At 36.8% G+C, this 18183-nt stretch overlaps 1 protein-coding gene across 5 annotated transcripts in view; it reads left to right on the top strand.

Moving 5' to 3' along the window:
- The window catches only part of SBF2 (SET binding factor 2), a 253227-nt gene that overhangs the window by 90041 nt on the left and 145003 nt on the right, over nucleotides 1–18183 (top strand). For all 5 annotated transcript variants that reach the window (XM_082761347.1, XM_082761346.1, XM_082761349.1 and 2 more), the window contains one exon: nucleotides 12072–12209. In XM_082761347.1, coding sequence (XP_082617473.1) covers nucleotides 12072–12209 — 138 coding nt within the window. The remainder of the gene's footprint in view (nucleotides 1–12071; nucleotides 12210–18183) is intronic.

The raw sequence follows: 18183 nt of genomic DNA, 5'->3' as shown, positions 1-18183 counted from the left end.
TTTTTTTTTTTTCCTTCCACTTTTTATTTTTCATGCAGATGGCTTTCTCTTGGGTATAATTTGGAATAAAATTCAGTACTGTTAAGTGATTTGGCTCTTTCTTTTATTCAAAGTATGTAAGACATTACAGATGCCTTGAAATATTTCTATTTCCTCTGTATACTTATGGGACAATAGAAGGGAACCCCCCACGGTTGACTAGTGTTTCTATTTTTATATATAGGAGTAGCATGAACATCTGATTAGTTTTGAAGCAGAAACATGTTATTCGTTTAACATTTTCAAGAAGAATGTTGTTAACATTTTATTTTCCATGTACCAATTTTTACAATTCAATAGCTGCTTCTATTATGTAGCAATTCTTTGATAATATTTTGCTATCAAGTTTATTGTAATAATTACATATATTGCCCGTCTCTTGTGTGCCGTTTACATGAAAAATATGTGTTTTCTATTTCAACTCCCTGTATTTTATGAGGTGATCTATAATTGATGATGTTCAACAATGGTCAGTTTGAAAGAAATTACAAGGGCAGCCTAGTTGCATTTGGATACAAGCAGCTAGAGTTACCCTGCCAGTAACTAAATAAGAGGAGGCCTTTTCTGGGTGTGCAGTCACCGCAGAGAATGCTTGCATGCAATTGAGATGTGCAAGTGTATTTATACAGCGTATTTTTCTGCACTTGTTAGCTGTCTTGGGACATAGAGGGAAATGTGTGCTCTTTTTCAACCAGTAAAGTAAGCAGCTTACATATTTCAGTTGTCTTAACTTTGCATTGTTTTAATTGATTAGCAATCACTGGCATTTTCAAGCAGTGAAGTATTTTACAATTATTGAGTCTGCCAATTATTTTCTATTAAATTATCAAGCCATGATATAATTACCTAATGCCTATCAACCCACATGAAAATTATTTATGCCTCTGTATTCGATCCTATTCAGTACAAGAACCAAATTTTACTTGAAATGTTATAGCAATTTATATTGTATGTTGCTCATAAACAACAACTAAACTTTAAAAAAAAAAATTAGTTTCTTTTTTAATCTTTTTCTCCCAACTTTCTGGCTTCAGAGAGAAGCAACTTGTAATGCATCAGTTGATTTAGTCTGACCAGAGTCTATTAATTAGCACCACTGATACGTGATACGATGTCCAGCAATTCCAGTTGCATCAGAGAGGTTCTGTTCTGTACAAACTGATGGCGTTTTGAGGTGAAGATAAGACTAGAGCATCTCCTGAGCTTAAGTGAATTGATTACACTGATGATACCAACATATGCTATACACTGCAAAGGAAACAAACAAAAGAAATCCGTGAATCCCTGTCAGTTTGATTTGGTAGAAAATTTCTTCTCAGCCCTTGGTTTGGCACATGACACTTAGTCTTGTAAGCAAGACAGGTCAGCCAGAATTCTCTGCAGCACCTGCCAGCCCCATGACGGGCTGGATCTCTGCTGTTGGCTCTCTTGCAAAAACTTGGATGTCTGATTAGGTACTTTGGTGGAAGTTTTGTCTAAATCTCTCTGCATGAATGGCTGAAGCTCTGAAGTATGAAATTTGATTATAATATCATAGTGTAAAGCTTCAAGTATTATGAGCACTTTTGAGCCCTAAAAGGGAAAGAGGTGAGATATACATATATAGGTTTCCTATACATATATGAAGGTTAGAGGAACCTCCGCTACAGTATGGGCTGACTTGCTCTGACACACAGGTGTTGAATGACGTCTTGCAAACGCTAATTCCAGGAGCATCTTTCAGAATTACATATATATCTCTCTCCATATATAGATATATATGTTTATGAGTTAAGGACTTGGACTTCAACTGTGGTGAGCCCACTGCTTACCTCAATAACTTGTTTCAGTTTTCATCCCCTTCTTAGAGAGTGACATCTTATTTTGAGGTTTGAATTTTTATGATGATGACTTCTAGATCTTGTAATACACTGGATCTGGGAATGCTTTTATCTGCAGTCCACTTACTAGTAAACACCTTATTTGTGTATCTTATAAACATCTAACATCTCACTATAAAGTGTTTTTCAACTCTCTTAGAAAAGAAAAAAAAAAAAAAAGAAAAAGCTGAGATTTATTTGAGATTTGTAATCAAAATCTTTTGAGATTTCAGCAGAGAGTTGATAGATTTTGGAATCTCTTATTGTGAAACTCACAATATTATATTTGTTTTCCAGCTCTAGTTTTATATTTTTGTCTTAGTTAGAAAACTTTCTTCTGCACTCTCTATACCACATTCTCAAGTGATTTTTGTAGCAATTCTGGGACTTCCCGGTAATGATACATGGGAAGGAATGAGGATTTTTTAGCTGGGAGGAGGTTTGGGAATTAGATAATTCTGTCGTGAGGTGGTGCCTTCTACAACTGTCCTCAGTCCTCTGAGTTATAGTTTAAATGTGTGTGTGTTGGTTGCGGGGGGGCGGGGGCAGGATGGGAAGCATTAACTGCAGTTTCATTTGATTAAAATGCCTGGTTTTAAAGGGCCTTTTTTGTTGTTGTTGTTTTTACTTCACACGTTTCACATTGAATTAATAATATTTTATTCTCATAATGTCATACTAATAATTTTTTGAGTTACTGGTGATCTTTACCAGTAAACTTTCTAAATGACTGTTGATCTGGTTATAAATATACCAAGCAGTGGTAGACCAAGCACTGCTCTCTGAAAAGCCCCAGTAGAGGTAGCTTCATCGAGGTGTGTGTGTGCTAACGGTTCTCTTTTCCAAATTGTCAGAAAGGTAGTCTTTTAATCCATAGAATGTAATTGTAGTAATTTCTTCTAAAAAAAAGTTTAATCATCACATAGCACCAAATAACTATCTTTAAAATAAATATGTCCTGCCGTTGTGGTTGCGTTTATTAGTCAGATTGTAATTCTATTACTCCACCCTCCCTACCCCCCCCCCAGAAAAGGCTTAATGGCATAAAAATGTTTTAATGGCATCCCCCCCACTACTTAAATATACCAGTTATCATTCTGTTTCTGACTTTGATTTTTGTCTCCAATACAGCTTCAAACTACCTTTTTGTTGATTTATGTGATCTCGCTGTTGTGCTGAACTAGTCCATAAATTCCTGTGGACATTCTTGTGACCCTTTTAAAGCATAGAAGTAATGTATGTGGCCTGTAGTTCCCTGGTATTTCCCCCTTCTGGAAAACTTGGGGAATATTAACTAATATTAGTGGTAAAGAGCTTCTCAGCGCTTTCGATTTACATGCAAGATTCTTGAGCTAGTCTGTTTGAAAATGTTGAATTTTATCAGAGTTTCTCACATTCTTTCTCTTTTTTTAATTCCGGTAACATCTTATGAAATAAGATGCTCCCATTTTACAGACCTACAATTTTAAATAGTACTCCTGATGCTCTATTTTACTCCGCTTGTGATGGAGAAAGGAGAACATACAAGTTGCGGTTTTCTGGAGATTGCACGGAACTCAAACCCAAGATGTCTTTCAGAGATGGAGCACAAAGGAGAAATGCTGAACTGGAGAAAAAGCGGGCATCAGGATTAGATAGGAACTGAGAAGTACAAACTTTCTCATTGCCAATCCTCTCTGAAGTATCAGTTTGGCAGATTTTGGAATCTGTTATTGTCTTGTTTACAAACTGCTAAATCATGCAAACCTACCTAGTGGAAATGCAGATTATTTCTCAGAATTGCTGTGCTGCTGCCAAGCCATTAATTAGTGCACATGACAGCATTTGCACTGGCACCAAGTCTTGTTGTTTACACTAGAGCTTTTGCTAGACCAGCTCTCGTACGGGTACTTTTCGTGCCACATGCACAAGAAGTCATGTCTGTAATGTAGTCAGGCAGCAGCACTCACTGGTAGTAACACAGCACTTGGCTTCGGGGGAACAGAGGACAAGTGTGGCCCTGTGCTGATTCCCTTTTTCCACACAGGAAGCTGGAACTCCATGGAAAGCACCAGACTTTTCAGCTCTCTTTTCATGCTGCTGCAGATGGTGATATATTTTAATTTAATCTCAGGGAGCGTGCTGACAGGAAGTGCATTTGATCTTTCTTCATTAACACTATGGGAATGTAAAATTCGGTAGGAGCAGCCAGTGCACAGAATTCATTGTTTTAATGTGATACATTCATCATGCAATCCAGTAAACTTTTTTTGGGTATTTATTTCAGGTCTAGTCGAGGCTTTCACTCGCATGAGAAGTTGTTTCTTTGTGAGATTTTTAGCCACGTTTTCCTGTTTATGTACTTTCCCTTCTGTTTCTTTGTGGAAACTCACACATGCAAAAGGGGAAATTGATTGTGACCCTAAGTGGGGAACAGTAACATGAGGCATGTAAGAAGAATTGTTAAATTCCAAAATGAACAGACCAAAAGAACGAAGAAAAATATATCTCCTTTCTCGTAAGTTCCTTCAGTTCTTTTGAACTTAAGTCCCCTTGGCTGCACGAAGGTTTTGGTGTGGTGAACCTTTATGTCTGTCCCCTCAGTTTGCAGGTGAAACCAAACAGAGTGAGAGGTGTTAGGCGGTGGCTGGTGGTGGAGATCAACATTGAGCGTGTGCTTGGCAAGGTGCTGAGCTAAAGGCTACACCCCTGGATGCACTCTCATTTCAGGTCTTCTACTTCTTACATGGCTAGAGGTGCTTATGCTGGGCTAGTTGTCTGCCAGACCATGTAAACTCCATTGGGCTTTCCAAAATACCCTCTTCACACTAGCTGTCCCACACTCCTTGTGCTGGATTCCTCTGTAGTAATTGCAAGAGTTCAGTGGGCAGACTGACTTTCTGGTGCTGGCATTGGAGGGATGTGTTCGCTCTGGTCTACGCTAGCAGAAGGCTGCTTGGTGTGAGCGTCATCCACATGCCAGATCCTGGAGGCACTGTGTTTAGCAGTATGTGTATGTGAAAATAAAAGAGTAGGAGAAGGGAAGGCAGATGAATTTGCTCTTTGATGACCAGAACAATTGGAAGTGTTCTAATGTTCAGAAAAATTAGAACAATTTACTGGGACAGATGGCATTGCAATTTTGCTGGCATTATTTCTAGAGGGTAGACCAGAAGACTTGGCTCCTGTTTAAGGAAACTGATTAAATTTCAGTCTGTGGATGGGAAGAATCAAACAATACAAGAATAAGAAGTAAGCTGAGTCCTGCAGAGGTTGAGTATGACGTACCCCAAAACCTGGAATGGTTTGTTTTACAAGCATATGTTTTAGTCTAATTTCTACTGTCTATATTAAGACCGAATTCTGACTTCTTGATTTGTTTGCATATTTGAAGACTTCCTGTTCTGCGTTTTGTCATCTGGAGGCTGTTGGCATCTCCTTCAAATCTCTAAGCCTATTTTGCTGTAGCTGGCACAGGCCTTCTCACTGCTAGGCCTCTGTCAACTTGGATCAATGTTGTTTTTAGTATACAGGGCGTTACCACCTGGTTATACACGCATGCACTCATGTATGCACCTTCTCTTGGAGTGTCGAGTCCTAGAACCCTTTGCTGGCAGGTTTATTCTAATTCTCTGAATTTATGCTCATATAAATACTTCTCTATATGCCAGTTGTAATTGTTGAATGATGCATGGTAATTACCCTGCTGTTCTTTTTTTTTCCCAAAACATTTGATCAATGCAATAATTATACATGATGTGTATCTTTTGAAAAACACTATCTAGAAAATCATTTGGGAAGTCATTAGAGACTTGAAAAAGTTTATAGTTGCTGTTGCATCACAGTGCTGCTGCTGTCAAAAGGGTGAAGGAGGGAAGGCAGAGGAGAGAGGGAGAGAAGAAGGTGCATTAGGCAAGGTTAATGTTTCATGGTTGACTGATAAATACTATAAAATTCTCATGTACATTTCTAAATTGAAGCTGGTTTTCCAGGCTCCTATTCTTCAGGTGACTAGGAATCTCCTCAAGTATATAGACAGCACTCTGTAATAACGGGGAAGAAAAACCACCAACCAATTTTATTGTCGTAGAAAAGTGTCCCAATGCATTTTAGAAACTGCTTCTGAGCACTGGTAGTTCCAGACTTTTACCTGGAAATAATTCTGAGTAACTTTAAGTGCATTAGTTTCATTTTAGACTACGCTAAAGATAGATAAGTGGTTTGTTAGAGACAAGATGTTGAAAGGCAGGAAGATGTTACAAAATTTTATGTATATTTTGTGTTCTGTTTATGTTCAGAGATATCCCCAGAGTTTCAAGCATTTCCTCAGATTTACGGCTTCATAACATTGCTTTTTTATTATGCCAGTGAGCATTGTAATTGTTTTGTTTTGTTTTAAGTAGAGGTATGTATCTGAAAAAGAAAATTTCCCTGTGCCAAAATTCCGTACATAAGTGAATGGTGAAATGGTGAAATATTCAGCAGCTGGTGCTAGGTCATGCAAGTCCAGATGGAACAAAATTCCTTCACATAATGTCCAGAACATGGTCCCTTATTTTCAGGGAGTCTTGTAGAAAAGTTGACGACGGTTTGTGTTAAAAACAAAACACAGTTATTTGAGAAGTAAAAGAAATTCTATTGACTCTGCTTCTGTAGGCTGAAGCATTATGTCCAGAGTGATCCAAGAGAGAATCAACAGTTGGTGAAGGAGTTAAAATGAGAAGGAAGGTGAATATCTGTCAGATGTTTTAAATCCCAAAGGGATCTCAATTGTTTATTACTTTATGTGCATTCAGATAGCTTTTGATGTTATTTAGCAAGAAACAAGTGCACAAAGATGTTTTGAGGAAATACAGTGTGAGAATATATTTTAAAAATGTTTAATTATATATCTGCAGTGGTCTGTAATGGTGTTTCATGCACATAGTCATCTGTTCTCTTCAAGCTCATCCAAAAAAATGCTTTCAAAAGATGACTTGCAAGGAATGTATCATGTGGTAACCTTTCTGAACAAGGTTTTTCCCCATTCTGTTCTGGTAATGCCATTAGAAGTAGTGGATTTCTGATGGAAAGCTTAATGAATTGTTGATACAGAAAACAATGTTAAGTGCAGACAGACCAGCATTCTAGGCTGTAGCTAAATAGACCCAACTGGAACATTGGTCTGGGTTTTTGTTTGGGACTCTGCTTATCCTCAGGGTACGAGCCCGGGGTAAATGGCACAGTTCTAACATGCAGTTCAGCAAATGAGTAATTTCTGCTCAGCAGGTACGGAAGTTATATAATGCACTTCAGCTGTAATAAGGATACAAATCACTAAAATTTTTCTATGACACTTGTACACCAGATACATACTGTTCAGTATAGTGATAGCATCAAGTCTTCACTTCCATAGCATCCAGTAAGATTCCTTCCTACGTCCTAATTCCTCCAGTGCTAGAATAGAGGTTGCAACTATTGCCTTCAATTTTTCAACAGACTTTAGAAAGCTGATACGTATATCGAAGGTATGTGCTGATAAATGCAATGATTTATCTTCACAGAGAAGGACAAGTTAAGGAGCAGTACAACTATGGCTCTAGGTAGGAAAGAAGAACAAACTTATCAACCAAGGAAAGACAAAGTTTTTGGCTTATAGAAATTAGAAGGAATAAATGTCACTTTTAAGTGAGCGCTAATCACATCTAGACCTTAGAGGGAAGCCTTGCGGTGATGACATATACACTTTTTAAAGGTGGCAAACCCAGCTACAGTATTTCAAAATGTTATGTATGATTATTAAACCCGTCTAATTTCTTATTTCTTGTTTGGTCTGAAAGCATTTTGTGGGAGTAACTAAGAGAAAGTGCTTTGCTTCACTGAACACCTGCAGTTTCAGGCAATGTTTGAAATGTCATTTCAACAAGTTGACTGGAAGAACCCTGTTCCATGTTCTTCAGCCCAAATTCTGGATATTTGTGCCAGATTTTAGAAGGCAATCACTTGTAATCTGGAGTGGATTTGAAGCACTCACCACCCTTAGAGGCTATAAATAGTGAGTTGGACAATCTGATTCTTTCTAATTTTCAGTGTCTTTGATAGAAGCTGTGTTCTGGTTCCAAGAATTCTGGCAAATAAGTGAAACAGTATGGGAGTGCATTCATTTTTAAACTCTTTCTTTTCTTGTTTACTGAAGAAGCACATGACCTTTGAATTATGTTCACAGTGGTGCTTTTGTCTGTTTTGGTATAGCGTCTGGTTGGTAAGGAAACATTTTCCTGTTCTTAGTAGCCAGACTCTAATGGCAAGCCTACTGGATAGTAGCTTGTATTTATACTAATTCGGAAAGTTCTTCTCAGTGTTATTTGCATTTCAAATATTACACTAATATTTATTACCTGATTTTAAGGAAACTGAGACTCATTCATTGCTTAATTTCTTGGAGGAGCCAGTTGTCTTTATTCTCAATCTCTATATTTATAAATTCCTTCCAGTTTATTTAAAAACAGATTCTCTGTATAGCCAGTGGGTGTACTCTGCTTCAGCTGTTTTCCTTAACAGTCACTAATGAGTGAAATCTAGAAAGCATTATACACAAGATCATTTTAAGACTGGGAAGGATTTTCACTGACATGAGTAGGGCTTGGACATGCGCAGAAGTTGAGAGAGGGCTACTGAGAGCTTCCTGCCCAGCTCAGCAGTCACTTGGCATACTTAGAAAAGTTTTCACTTTGCATTTCCAAGTTTACAGGGCAGGTGCTGGTATAAATTTTATATGGTAGACCTGCCAATAAAGTTTCATTACAACAAAGAGAAATATCATTTAAGTACACTTTATTTTTAAAAACATTAAAAATAGACCTACTGATACTTAAAAGTTTGAAATGAGTAGATTCTGCGTGTACTGTGCAAAAATCAGCTATGCATAAGCTGTGCATCCCACTGTGTGATGGGGAATTGTCCTGAAAGCCAATGGGCAGTGGGCACCAGCAGAGCCTGTGGAGGCAAGCAAGGAGCTCCTGTCAGAGCTGGTAGGCTTGGCAGGTCTATTTATTTATTACCAGAATGTTACTGTATTTGTTGCATTTGGGCTTGTAGTCATTGAACAAATGGCTATTCGGTGGTGGTGTGTCTTTCTGTCTTCTCTGAGCTATAGATTCCAGGCTTCATTTACCAAATATCTCCCGACCTTTGCAATACATACAGATCTCTAATGATTTAATTTTGAAACTTTTTGATGATCCTTTCATCATAATGTCTGTATATATCTACCATATTATGTTATCTTTATAGCAGTCCTGCAAGATTAATGGTGGTATTTTCTTATTTTTAACTGATGTGGGATGAAAAACAAAAGGAGATTAGGTCAGTATTATCAAACTCGGGGACTAATACTGGATGCTTAGCTTGGAATGACTAGGATGTCTTTTCACAGAGTACTTTTTGATGTTCACAGCAGTCATTCTCAGTGGCAGGGAGGAGTGCTTAGCACTTCTAAGTATACAGACTCAGAAGCGTTAAGCTGAGTATCTACGACATGAAGAACATAACATGAGAAACTTTTGGTTTTGAAGATTTTCCCAGGACCATAAAACCAACTGTATGTCAAAGGCAGAGTTTTAACTGCTTTTCACCTAAGAGTGCCTAAGTTTTATTGTAGGGGATCTAAAGATGAATGTGTAGTAAATGCTTGCGTACAACTTATTCCTCACAATCTTTCAGCTTTTAGCGGATGTCCAGGGGAATGAATAAATTGATAGAAACATGAGATCTCAACCTTTCTTTCTGGTTCCTTTGCTATCTTTATTGTTCAACAATTCTAGAAATTTCATGTATTTATTTATTTTTATAATTCCCAATCCAGACATGGGCTGTTGCCTTCATGCCTTGTAAATTTTAAGTTTATGATTTTGTTAATAGAAACGTACTGTGAGTTTTCTGTGTATGTGACTTCAAGTATTCAGTAAAAGAAGCAATGAATACAAAATTCCATAAAGGCTGTTTGAAGAATCTTCAGCAAACTGACTTCTCAATTTCAACCTTCCACTCTTCCATTTCTGGAACAAGTTATCAATCAATGATGTATTTCAGGCATTGAAAGGAAGAAAAACAAAACACTTTTCCCTTTGCTTTTGAGCTGTATTTCTTTTTACTCATGCTTCTTGTGTACCTCTGTTCTGAGGTTAGAATTCCTACCAGTGGTTAGGGTGACTTACACAGCAACAAGCTCTCGTAAACTTGGAGGAATAAATGCGGAAGAGACTTAAGCTTATTTGATGTGTGTGATAGGTATTGCACATATTTCATCTGCTTGTTGCTGCAAGAGTAACGTCTTTTAAGAAAATATGATATACTTGAAGAATTACAGCATCTTCGAGGCAAGATTTTTTTTGTCCATGAGACACATGAAGTCATGAACTTTGAACATATTTTTCACAGGGATGGCAAAACGTATCCCTGTTATGAGATGAAATCTTACAAAATTTCGAATGTTCACAATTAAGTTTATAGAGATAATTAATAAGTAGTTGAGAAATATTGCTCTATAAATAAGCATTTGTTGGAGTAAGTATTGAATGATTTTAAGTAGGTGTAAATGGAATATCTAATTTTGACTAGATAAACTAATGAGGAAAGCTGTTTTTAACAGCTAAGAGTGAATGTTAAGGACAAATACATCACCTGTGGCTACCAGAAAGCTTGTCACCTGAATGCTAGTGGAAACTTTAATGGTAAGGAGACAGAAGTAACTGGGCAGTTACACAATCTTGTATTCTTTTTAAGCTTCTGCTATTAGCTCCTAATGGAAACAGGATACTGGACTTTTCTTTGTTGCAGGGTGGAAGAGAAAAGGTTTGGATACAGCTAGTACTTGCACAGGAAAGGATTGCACTGTAGTTGTGACACTGCATGCAAAACTCAATCATATCTAAAAGCAGCATTCAATGTTTGTATTCTGTGATTGCCTTGACTATCTATTATTGTATATACCGTGGTGGTTTTACCGTGCTGGGCAGTTAAACCCTACAACCGCTCTCTCACTCCCCCTCTTTTAGATGAGGAGGGGGGAAGTAAAGCAAAGAACAACTCACGGGTTGAGATAAGGATAATTTAATTAAAGGGAAATAATAATAATAATTAAAGAAAGATTATTATGAACTAAACAATTTAACTAAAGGGAAATAAAAAGGGAAAGGGGAAAAGAGAAAAAAAAATTAAAAAAGGGAGGAAAACAAAAAAATAAAACAAATGAAGGCTATGTGGAAGTGCAGAGGAAAGAAATTACTCTCTACTTCCCACAAATGAGCGATGATTGACCACGTCCTTGAAACAGGGCCTCAACGCACATAGCTGGTGTTGGGGAGGAGGACCGACATTTTCCCAACGAGAGCCCACCCCTCCCCTCTTCTTCCTGTTTCCACCTTTTATTGCTGAGTGTGACACCACATGGTATGGAATATCCCTTTGGTTGGTTTAGGTCAGCTGCCCTAGTGATGTTTTTCTCCTCACTTTTTGCCCACCCCCTAGGAGGGTTAGAGAAGGGCCTGATGCTGTGCCACTGCTGCTCAGCAGTAGACACAACACTGGTGTGATAACACTGCTGTTCCAGCTACAAGTGCAGAGCACAGCACTGTATGGGCTGCTGCAGGGAAAATGAACATTCCAGCCAGACCCAGTACATATACATGTGCAAAAATGTGTGTACAACTCGTACTGTATATCAGTAGTTTTGTACTTCCAAAGATAATTTTAGTTGAGCTTCTGGGTTTCTAATGAATCTGTAGGTTGCAACTCCAAGTTTTAGGAGTCCTGAAATAGACGGAGAAATTAAAAATGTAAGTGCAGACATTCCAAGACACAATGATTTTTAGCTTTGAATTCTAACCTGTTATCCAAATGAAACCTGCATTATCAGTCAGTTTATTCCTGTTGTTGCCTGTTAAGTCCTTGCAAAGATTATCTTGAATACTGAATTCAAAGGGAACTATCTTTAGTGTGTACAGTTTATTACATCTCCCTGACTAATCCTAAGATGTGTTGGGTTTTTCCCATTTTCTTCAGATTTTGCAATCCTGTATATATTTCAATGAAATTTTCTAAACTTCTTGTTTCAGACAGTATTTTATCTTGTTTAAAACAATTTCTCATATTTCTTAGTACAACAGATATTATTGCTTAACTCTCTCTCTCTCTGTCTTTTTTTTGTTTCTTCAGTTTTGTCAACCTGGAGGATGGCAGCTTTCAAAAGAGAGAAAACAGCCAACGTTCTTTGTGGTGGTTTTGACTGATATAGACTCAGAGAGACACTACTGTTCCTGCTTAACTTTCTATGAAGCAGAGATTAATCTGCAGGTAAAATCTTCAAAACAAGTTATAAAAATGCAGAAAAAGGTGTCTAGAAATAGAAGATTAATAAATTTAGAAAGTATATTTCTCTTCTTGGTAAGAATGTATTGTTCTGTCATATATAAACGTGTGTATTTTTCTTCCAAGGTAAACTTGATGTGCTTGTTTGTGTTTTTGTTGTTGTTTTTACTGCTTAAACAAACAAACAAACACCTTAATAAAATTGAGAATGAGACTCGTTGAAAATCCCAGGTTGGAAGGGACCTCAGAAGTCATCTGGTCCATCTTAAATGCTGAAAGCAGGGCCTAGGCAAGATAGTTTAACACCTTGTCTAGCCAAACTTTAAAGGTCTCAAGTGTTAGAGAATCCACCACATCCTTGAGGAGGTTTTTCCAATATTCCAATGATTGATTGCTCTCACAGTAAAAAAAATATTAAAAAAAAAAAATCCTCTTCTTATGTCCAATTAGAATCTTCCCTGGTATAAATTGTACCCATTGCCCCATGTTTTCAACAAAAGGCTTTTCTTTTCTCCACCATATGCTTTTTTATTTTTTGCTACCATTTGTTTTGATTTTGTTAATAGGACAGTCAACAAAATGTTCCTTTCATTTACTTCCGTGTTTAACATAGCAGGAATCATTCTCATTTGCTTTAAGATAAAGGTTTATTAACTTCTGCTCCCTCTGCTGGACATCTCTATCAGACTAGCACAGGATAAATGTGTGCACGTATGCTGTAATGTTACATACATATTTCTGGAAGCGCATTTATTGGCAAGGCTGGTGTGGGTGTAAATAGCAAGACTGTAAAACTGATAGAGTGATTCTTCAGCTTTTAGGTAGGTCAGATTTTGGGTGTCAGCTACTTGGCAATGTTTGTTTTAAACATGCATTTAATTAATTTTGGGCAACCTCAGTCTTTCAAAAATAGACATTTTGTTTCCCATTTGATGTAAAGTACTTCACAGAATCTATGCTATGACTTAATACTTGGAATCTTTAGTTGCTAGAACCTAGGGAAAACCTAATCCAGTCTGTAATTGTGGACTGTTATGTTTTTGAAATATTTTCTTTCCAACATGAAAAATCAAAAATAAGTAAAGTCTTGGCATTACGAATATTAAAAAAATTAGTTAAAATTACCTAAGGGGCTAAGTAAAATTGTTGTCTATTTTAGTGAAGAACCGTAACACCATTAATTATTTGAAGAACATGCTTTTAGTGATCCAAATGTATTCTGTTCAATACTGGTGTTGAAATCCTTCTCTGCCTTGTAGAATAATAAATAGATGTGGAGTAGCAATAATATTGTGCTTTTTCTAGGCACAATTGGAAGCCAGAAAATAATAATTGTTCTTATTTCATTAACTCTACAGTTTAAATGGCTATTTTTGTACATTATTGGAAGGAGCTAAAAGCAGAAATGTAACTGAAGAGTAGATATATTTTAGTGTAGATTAGCTGACATCTTCCTATTGATATCTGTCATCTCTCCTTTACTTAATAAGTAAAGAGTGAAACATTCTACAGTAATTCTTTCCCAGCTGATAAAAATTTACAATGGTTGACTCTTCTTGCACTCTATGTATTTCATAACATATACTAAATTTAGCAAACTTGTTATTTATCCTGTGGTTTCTAGCAGCTGCTTTTGATTCATGATCCACATCTTCCAAGTAATGCTCATCACAAAACATCCAGTATTAACTAAAAGGTTATTTTCTTATATTGCCTAAGTAGTAAAAAAAATAATAATAATAATAAAATAAAATAAATTTGAGAGCAGCAGGATGTTGGTTCTCATAATGCCATTCCTGGCTGTGTTGTAAAGAATGCATATTTTTCAGATGAACTTGCTGTGGTGAAATTTATTCTATGACTGTTTTGTTTATAGCCAAACTTCCTGTTTCTTTCTAAAACCCAAAGAGAATAATTGAACGTGCCCTGTTACATGGTCATTAGACAAGAATTCAGCACATGTACAATCTGTAATGAAACATAAGCTTATGAAGCATTGGGCTGCAAAAGTGATGTTGATTTAACCATTCACTTGCACACCTTATTAAACAAACAATCCAGGAAACAGTGTCTGTGAATTACAATGAAATCTGGACAGTGCTTTTCACAGTTAAATTCTGTTCAGTTTTTAACCTAATAATATAACAGACTATGACAAAGATTCAGTTTCCAAAAGGAATGGCTCTTCCCTTCCTAGTTAGCCTGCACCAGGTAAATCTTGCACGTATTTAAGATTGGTCAGATTTCAGCCAGTGTAGATATGCTCTTTGACTTGGCAGAATCATCTTCAGAAAACACCAAAACCCCAAGCCTTGGAAGTTTCTGTGGTTAATTAAACTGCAAAGTGAAAGCAAGCTTATTTCTGTGCTTTTGAATGGTAGAGAAGTAGAGAACCTTTTTTGAGCCTCCTGCATAAAAATACAATAATCTTTTTGACACAATTTGTCAAGCTTGGCCAGAGAAGTCTATCACTCTCACTCCAGTTGCTTTCATTACTGCTTCAGCTGTTTGTCACAGGCTAGTTAGTATATATACGCCATCTGAAAAGTAAGGAGACTGTACTCACATGGTGTCTCTTAGGTTTACCTATGACAGTCTAGGATACAAGGTTAATGTAGCAATTGTCAAAGCTCTATGCAGGAATGTACAGGAAAAAGTATTGTCCTTGGTATCTCTGAAAGCCCTGGATTCAGTTAATCTCTTTGCAGTTGCTTGTCATTACAACTTTTCCAGAGATGATAAAAGCACAGGTTCTAATAATCAGCTGATGGCCTCTTTTCAACTTCCCAACCCTGGGCAGAATACGAAGTAGTTGATAGACACCTGTGAATTGTACTTTGCATTGTTGCAATACTGACATTTTGAATCAATGCGGTATTTAGCATTTGTATAGATGTTGGTCCATTGTTTGATCAGCCTTCACCAAGTCATGACAGTATATCAAAAAGATCAACGTTACATCTATTCTGATTAACACTCTAAATCTGTACTCATGAAGAAGATAAACATATGATAGTCCATTACATAGGGAATAGAACTCACTTCTTTCCATGAATGCAGGTGATGCAGCTTTCCCATTTAATCCCCTGTGAATTGTTATAAGATGCTAGTCTCATTTAATTGTTCCAATAACAATTGTAAAGTGTATATAAGGATAAGTTCCTCACCTGAAATTAAAACCAAGCATTTGAAAATTTGACCCTAACAGGAATCTAAAATTGGGAACATGACTGACTGATCATTAGACTACGAGGTAGTCTAATAATCAATCAACAGTGGCAAAGACAGTTTAAAGACTTGTTCAGTTTAATTAAAAGCAGTTTAATATGCAAGATTTCTCTCTCACCTCAAGTTTCTACCAATATAAACGTAAAGAAATCTGAGATACTGTGCCAGTGTCTCCTTGCTTCCTGCCTTTTTTTTGTCTCCAATTGGTCTAATCCGCCTTCACGTCTGCCTTAAGAGATCCTCTTAAGCATGCTTTAGAGATGCTCAGACAAATAAAGCTGGATGCCATACTGACTTGCATGTATCTACAAGAATTAGGAGGAGGAGGACAATAAGTCAAAAACACCCCCACTGCTTCTTCCCACACCGTGCTTTCAGGTTTTTTTTGCATTACTGTATTTTGATCCTTGTTGTCCACTCTCTTGCTGTAAATTGTCATTAATTTGAAGAAAACCTCATCCTCTAAACCAAAGTGTAGTATATGTTCCTTGTTATTCTTCTGGTGACTGAAGCTGAAAGTTGTTAAGAGCCAGAGGTTATTCAGAAGAATCGTAAGGTACATCTACAAAATTCACCCATAAAACTCAGTTACTCTGTGTGTAACTTTATTTACTGTCCAAAAAAATTGCACACGTGTAGTTATTTCTAACAGCAATTTCTGGATGTTACCACTTAACACACAAAGACTTGATTAATATATTTGCCTCAGAAGTTACTTCTGTCTACTTCGGTGGTGCTTCCTACAAAATGCAGTCAGAATTTATGCTAACAGCCCTTGGGAAGAGCACCATAGGTGGAATCTTTAAAAACAACAAAAAACAAACAAAACAAACAACAAAAAAAGCACATTGACTTGCATCATTGGGAACTTAATGGTCAAATGGTATATTGCTTTGTGCTTTGGAAAAAAAAATATCCTCACCCTAACCCCACCATCAACAATGATTTACGTTAGCAACTGAGCCTGTGCAAATGTATTTCTTGCATTTCAGAAATTCTGTTCAATGCAATCAGCAAGAAACTTCAAGTGTTAGTTTCTAACAGTCTTACTACAAGGTTTTATCAGTCTTAAGTCTATATATGTTAAAACATTGTGATCACAAGGTTAGGAAGAGTAAATGTATCCCTGACAAATGCAAGTAAGCAGTAATTTATGTCTCCTATTTCCTCTCATTCACGTTCTCTTCTTCTTTCTGCCCCCTTGCAAATACAGGAAAAAGAAATTGTAAAAATCCCAAAGCAGAAAATGGCAGATTAACAACATTCACAAATATTTCCTGAGTCAAAGGAAAATCTGCCAACAAAATGACATCATGCTTCATAAAGTTTTAATTTTTACACTTGGACTGTAGAGTTGGTGATCCTACTGTGCTAAAGCACATGCTACTTGATGAGTCACTGATGTTTGGTTTTGAGCAGAGAATGCGAACACTCAGTTCAGTTGTATCCTTGTTGAAATGTGAAACCTGATCTTCTTTTGGGTATTATATTAGTGTGTTGTTAAGATGAAGCTTAATAATTTTGTGAACATCCCAAATGTTAAACTTATCCTGAAAGTGCCCTTATTATCAGTGCCTCAAAAGACATTCCGTAGGGGGTGGGGTGGGGGGTAGACCATTTTAAAATAATCAACATCTTTCTAAATCTGTTGAGAAATGGATATTATGGAAACATGCAGAGAGCAAAGCAGTGCCTTCTTCCCTTCCTGTAAAAGGTAAAATTACTGCTAATGTTCTGTATGATAAGAAATTGCCTTGTATTTTGAATATCAAATTATATGTTTAAGGTCTTCTCTAAACCAGAATTTAAAGTTAAGGTGATTAAGGTGAGAATGAATGAAGAAAATAATATTTTCATCTTTCTAGCAACTGTGGCAGTAATTTATCCTGTCCTGTTTATGTCCTGTGTGTGTGCTTGTGCATTTACGCACCTTCTTCCCAATTAGATTTCATGTTATTGCAGGGTGCAAAGGCTTATTTTGGGTAAAGGTAGTCGTCATGTCTTTACTCCTGCATGGAGTCTACACAGTAGCCCATGGACTTCTGGCATTTATGTCGCATCTACATGTGCCTTGTATCTTGGAATTCCCACATCTTTTGGCATGTACGTGGGCTAATGACCCACTCAAGAATGTGTTAAGTGGTATACATGTCGTAGATGCTACTGGTGTAAATTTTATGTAATGCTGGAAGGTGCAATGGGAACTCCTTATTTTCCTATAGGAGTACTCTGCACTGTCAACAGTATTTAGGGAGTGAATGAATTGATTGTTACAGGGGCTTGAGGTTACTGTATTTGATAAGTTTACCGTCTGATCTTCACATAATCTTCTATCTTTGGTCGTTTGTTTTTGTAGTTAATGGAGTTGCTATTGTGAATTGGTACAATTTACTATCCTGTTCTGAAAGTATTAAATCAAGATAATGGCTTTTTTTTTGCTAGTATAATTATTCCAGTATAAATGTAGCTACTGTGGTATGATATAGTGTGCATAGACAAGCCATGAAGTATATTTCTCACCCATGGTTTTAGTTCAGTAGAGCAGACAGATCAATGCAGATTGGTCTTTTGGAGGCATTCTGCTAAGTTTATTTTAAATTTTGTATGTGTGTTAGAATTTATTGGATACATGCATTTGCACAATCTGAAAAATAAATAAAATGAATTGTTGCTGAATGGCTTTTGGCCTTTGATTTTTAATAAACCAGCTATTTGGCTGCAAACAAGGCCA

Source organism: Aythya marila, assembly GCF_965140915.1.
Source record: "Aythya marila genome assembly, chromosome: 5".
NCBI classification, from domain to species: domain Eukaryota; kingdom Metazoa; phylum Chordata; class Aves; order Anseriformes; family Anatidae; genus Aythya; species Aythya marila.
The sequence above is the reverse complement of the archived record's forward strand: the minus strand, read 5'-3'. Positions and strand labels throughout refer to the sequence as shown.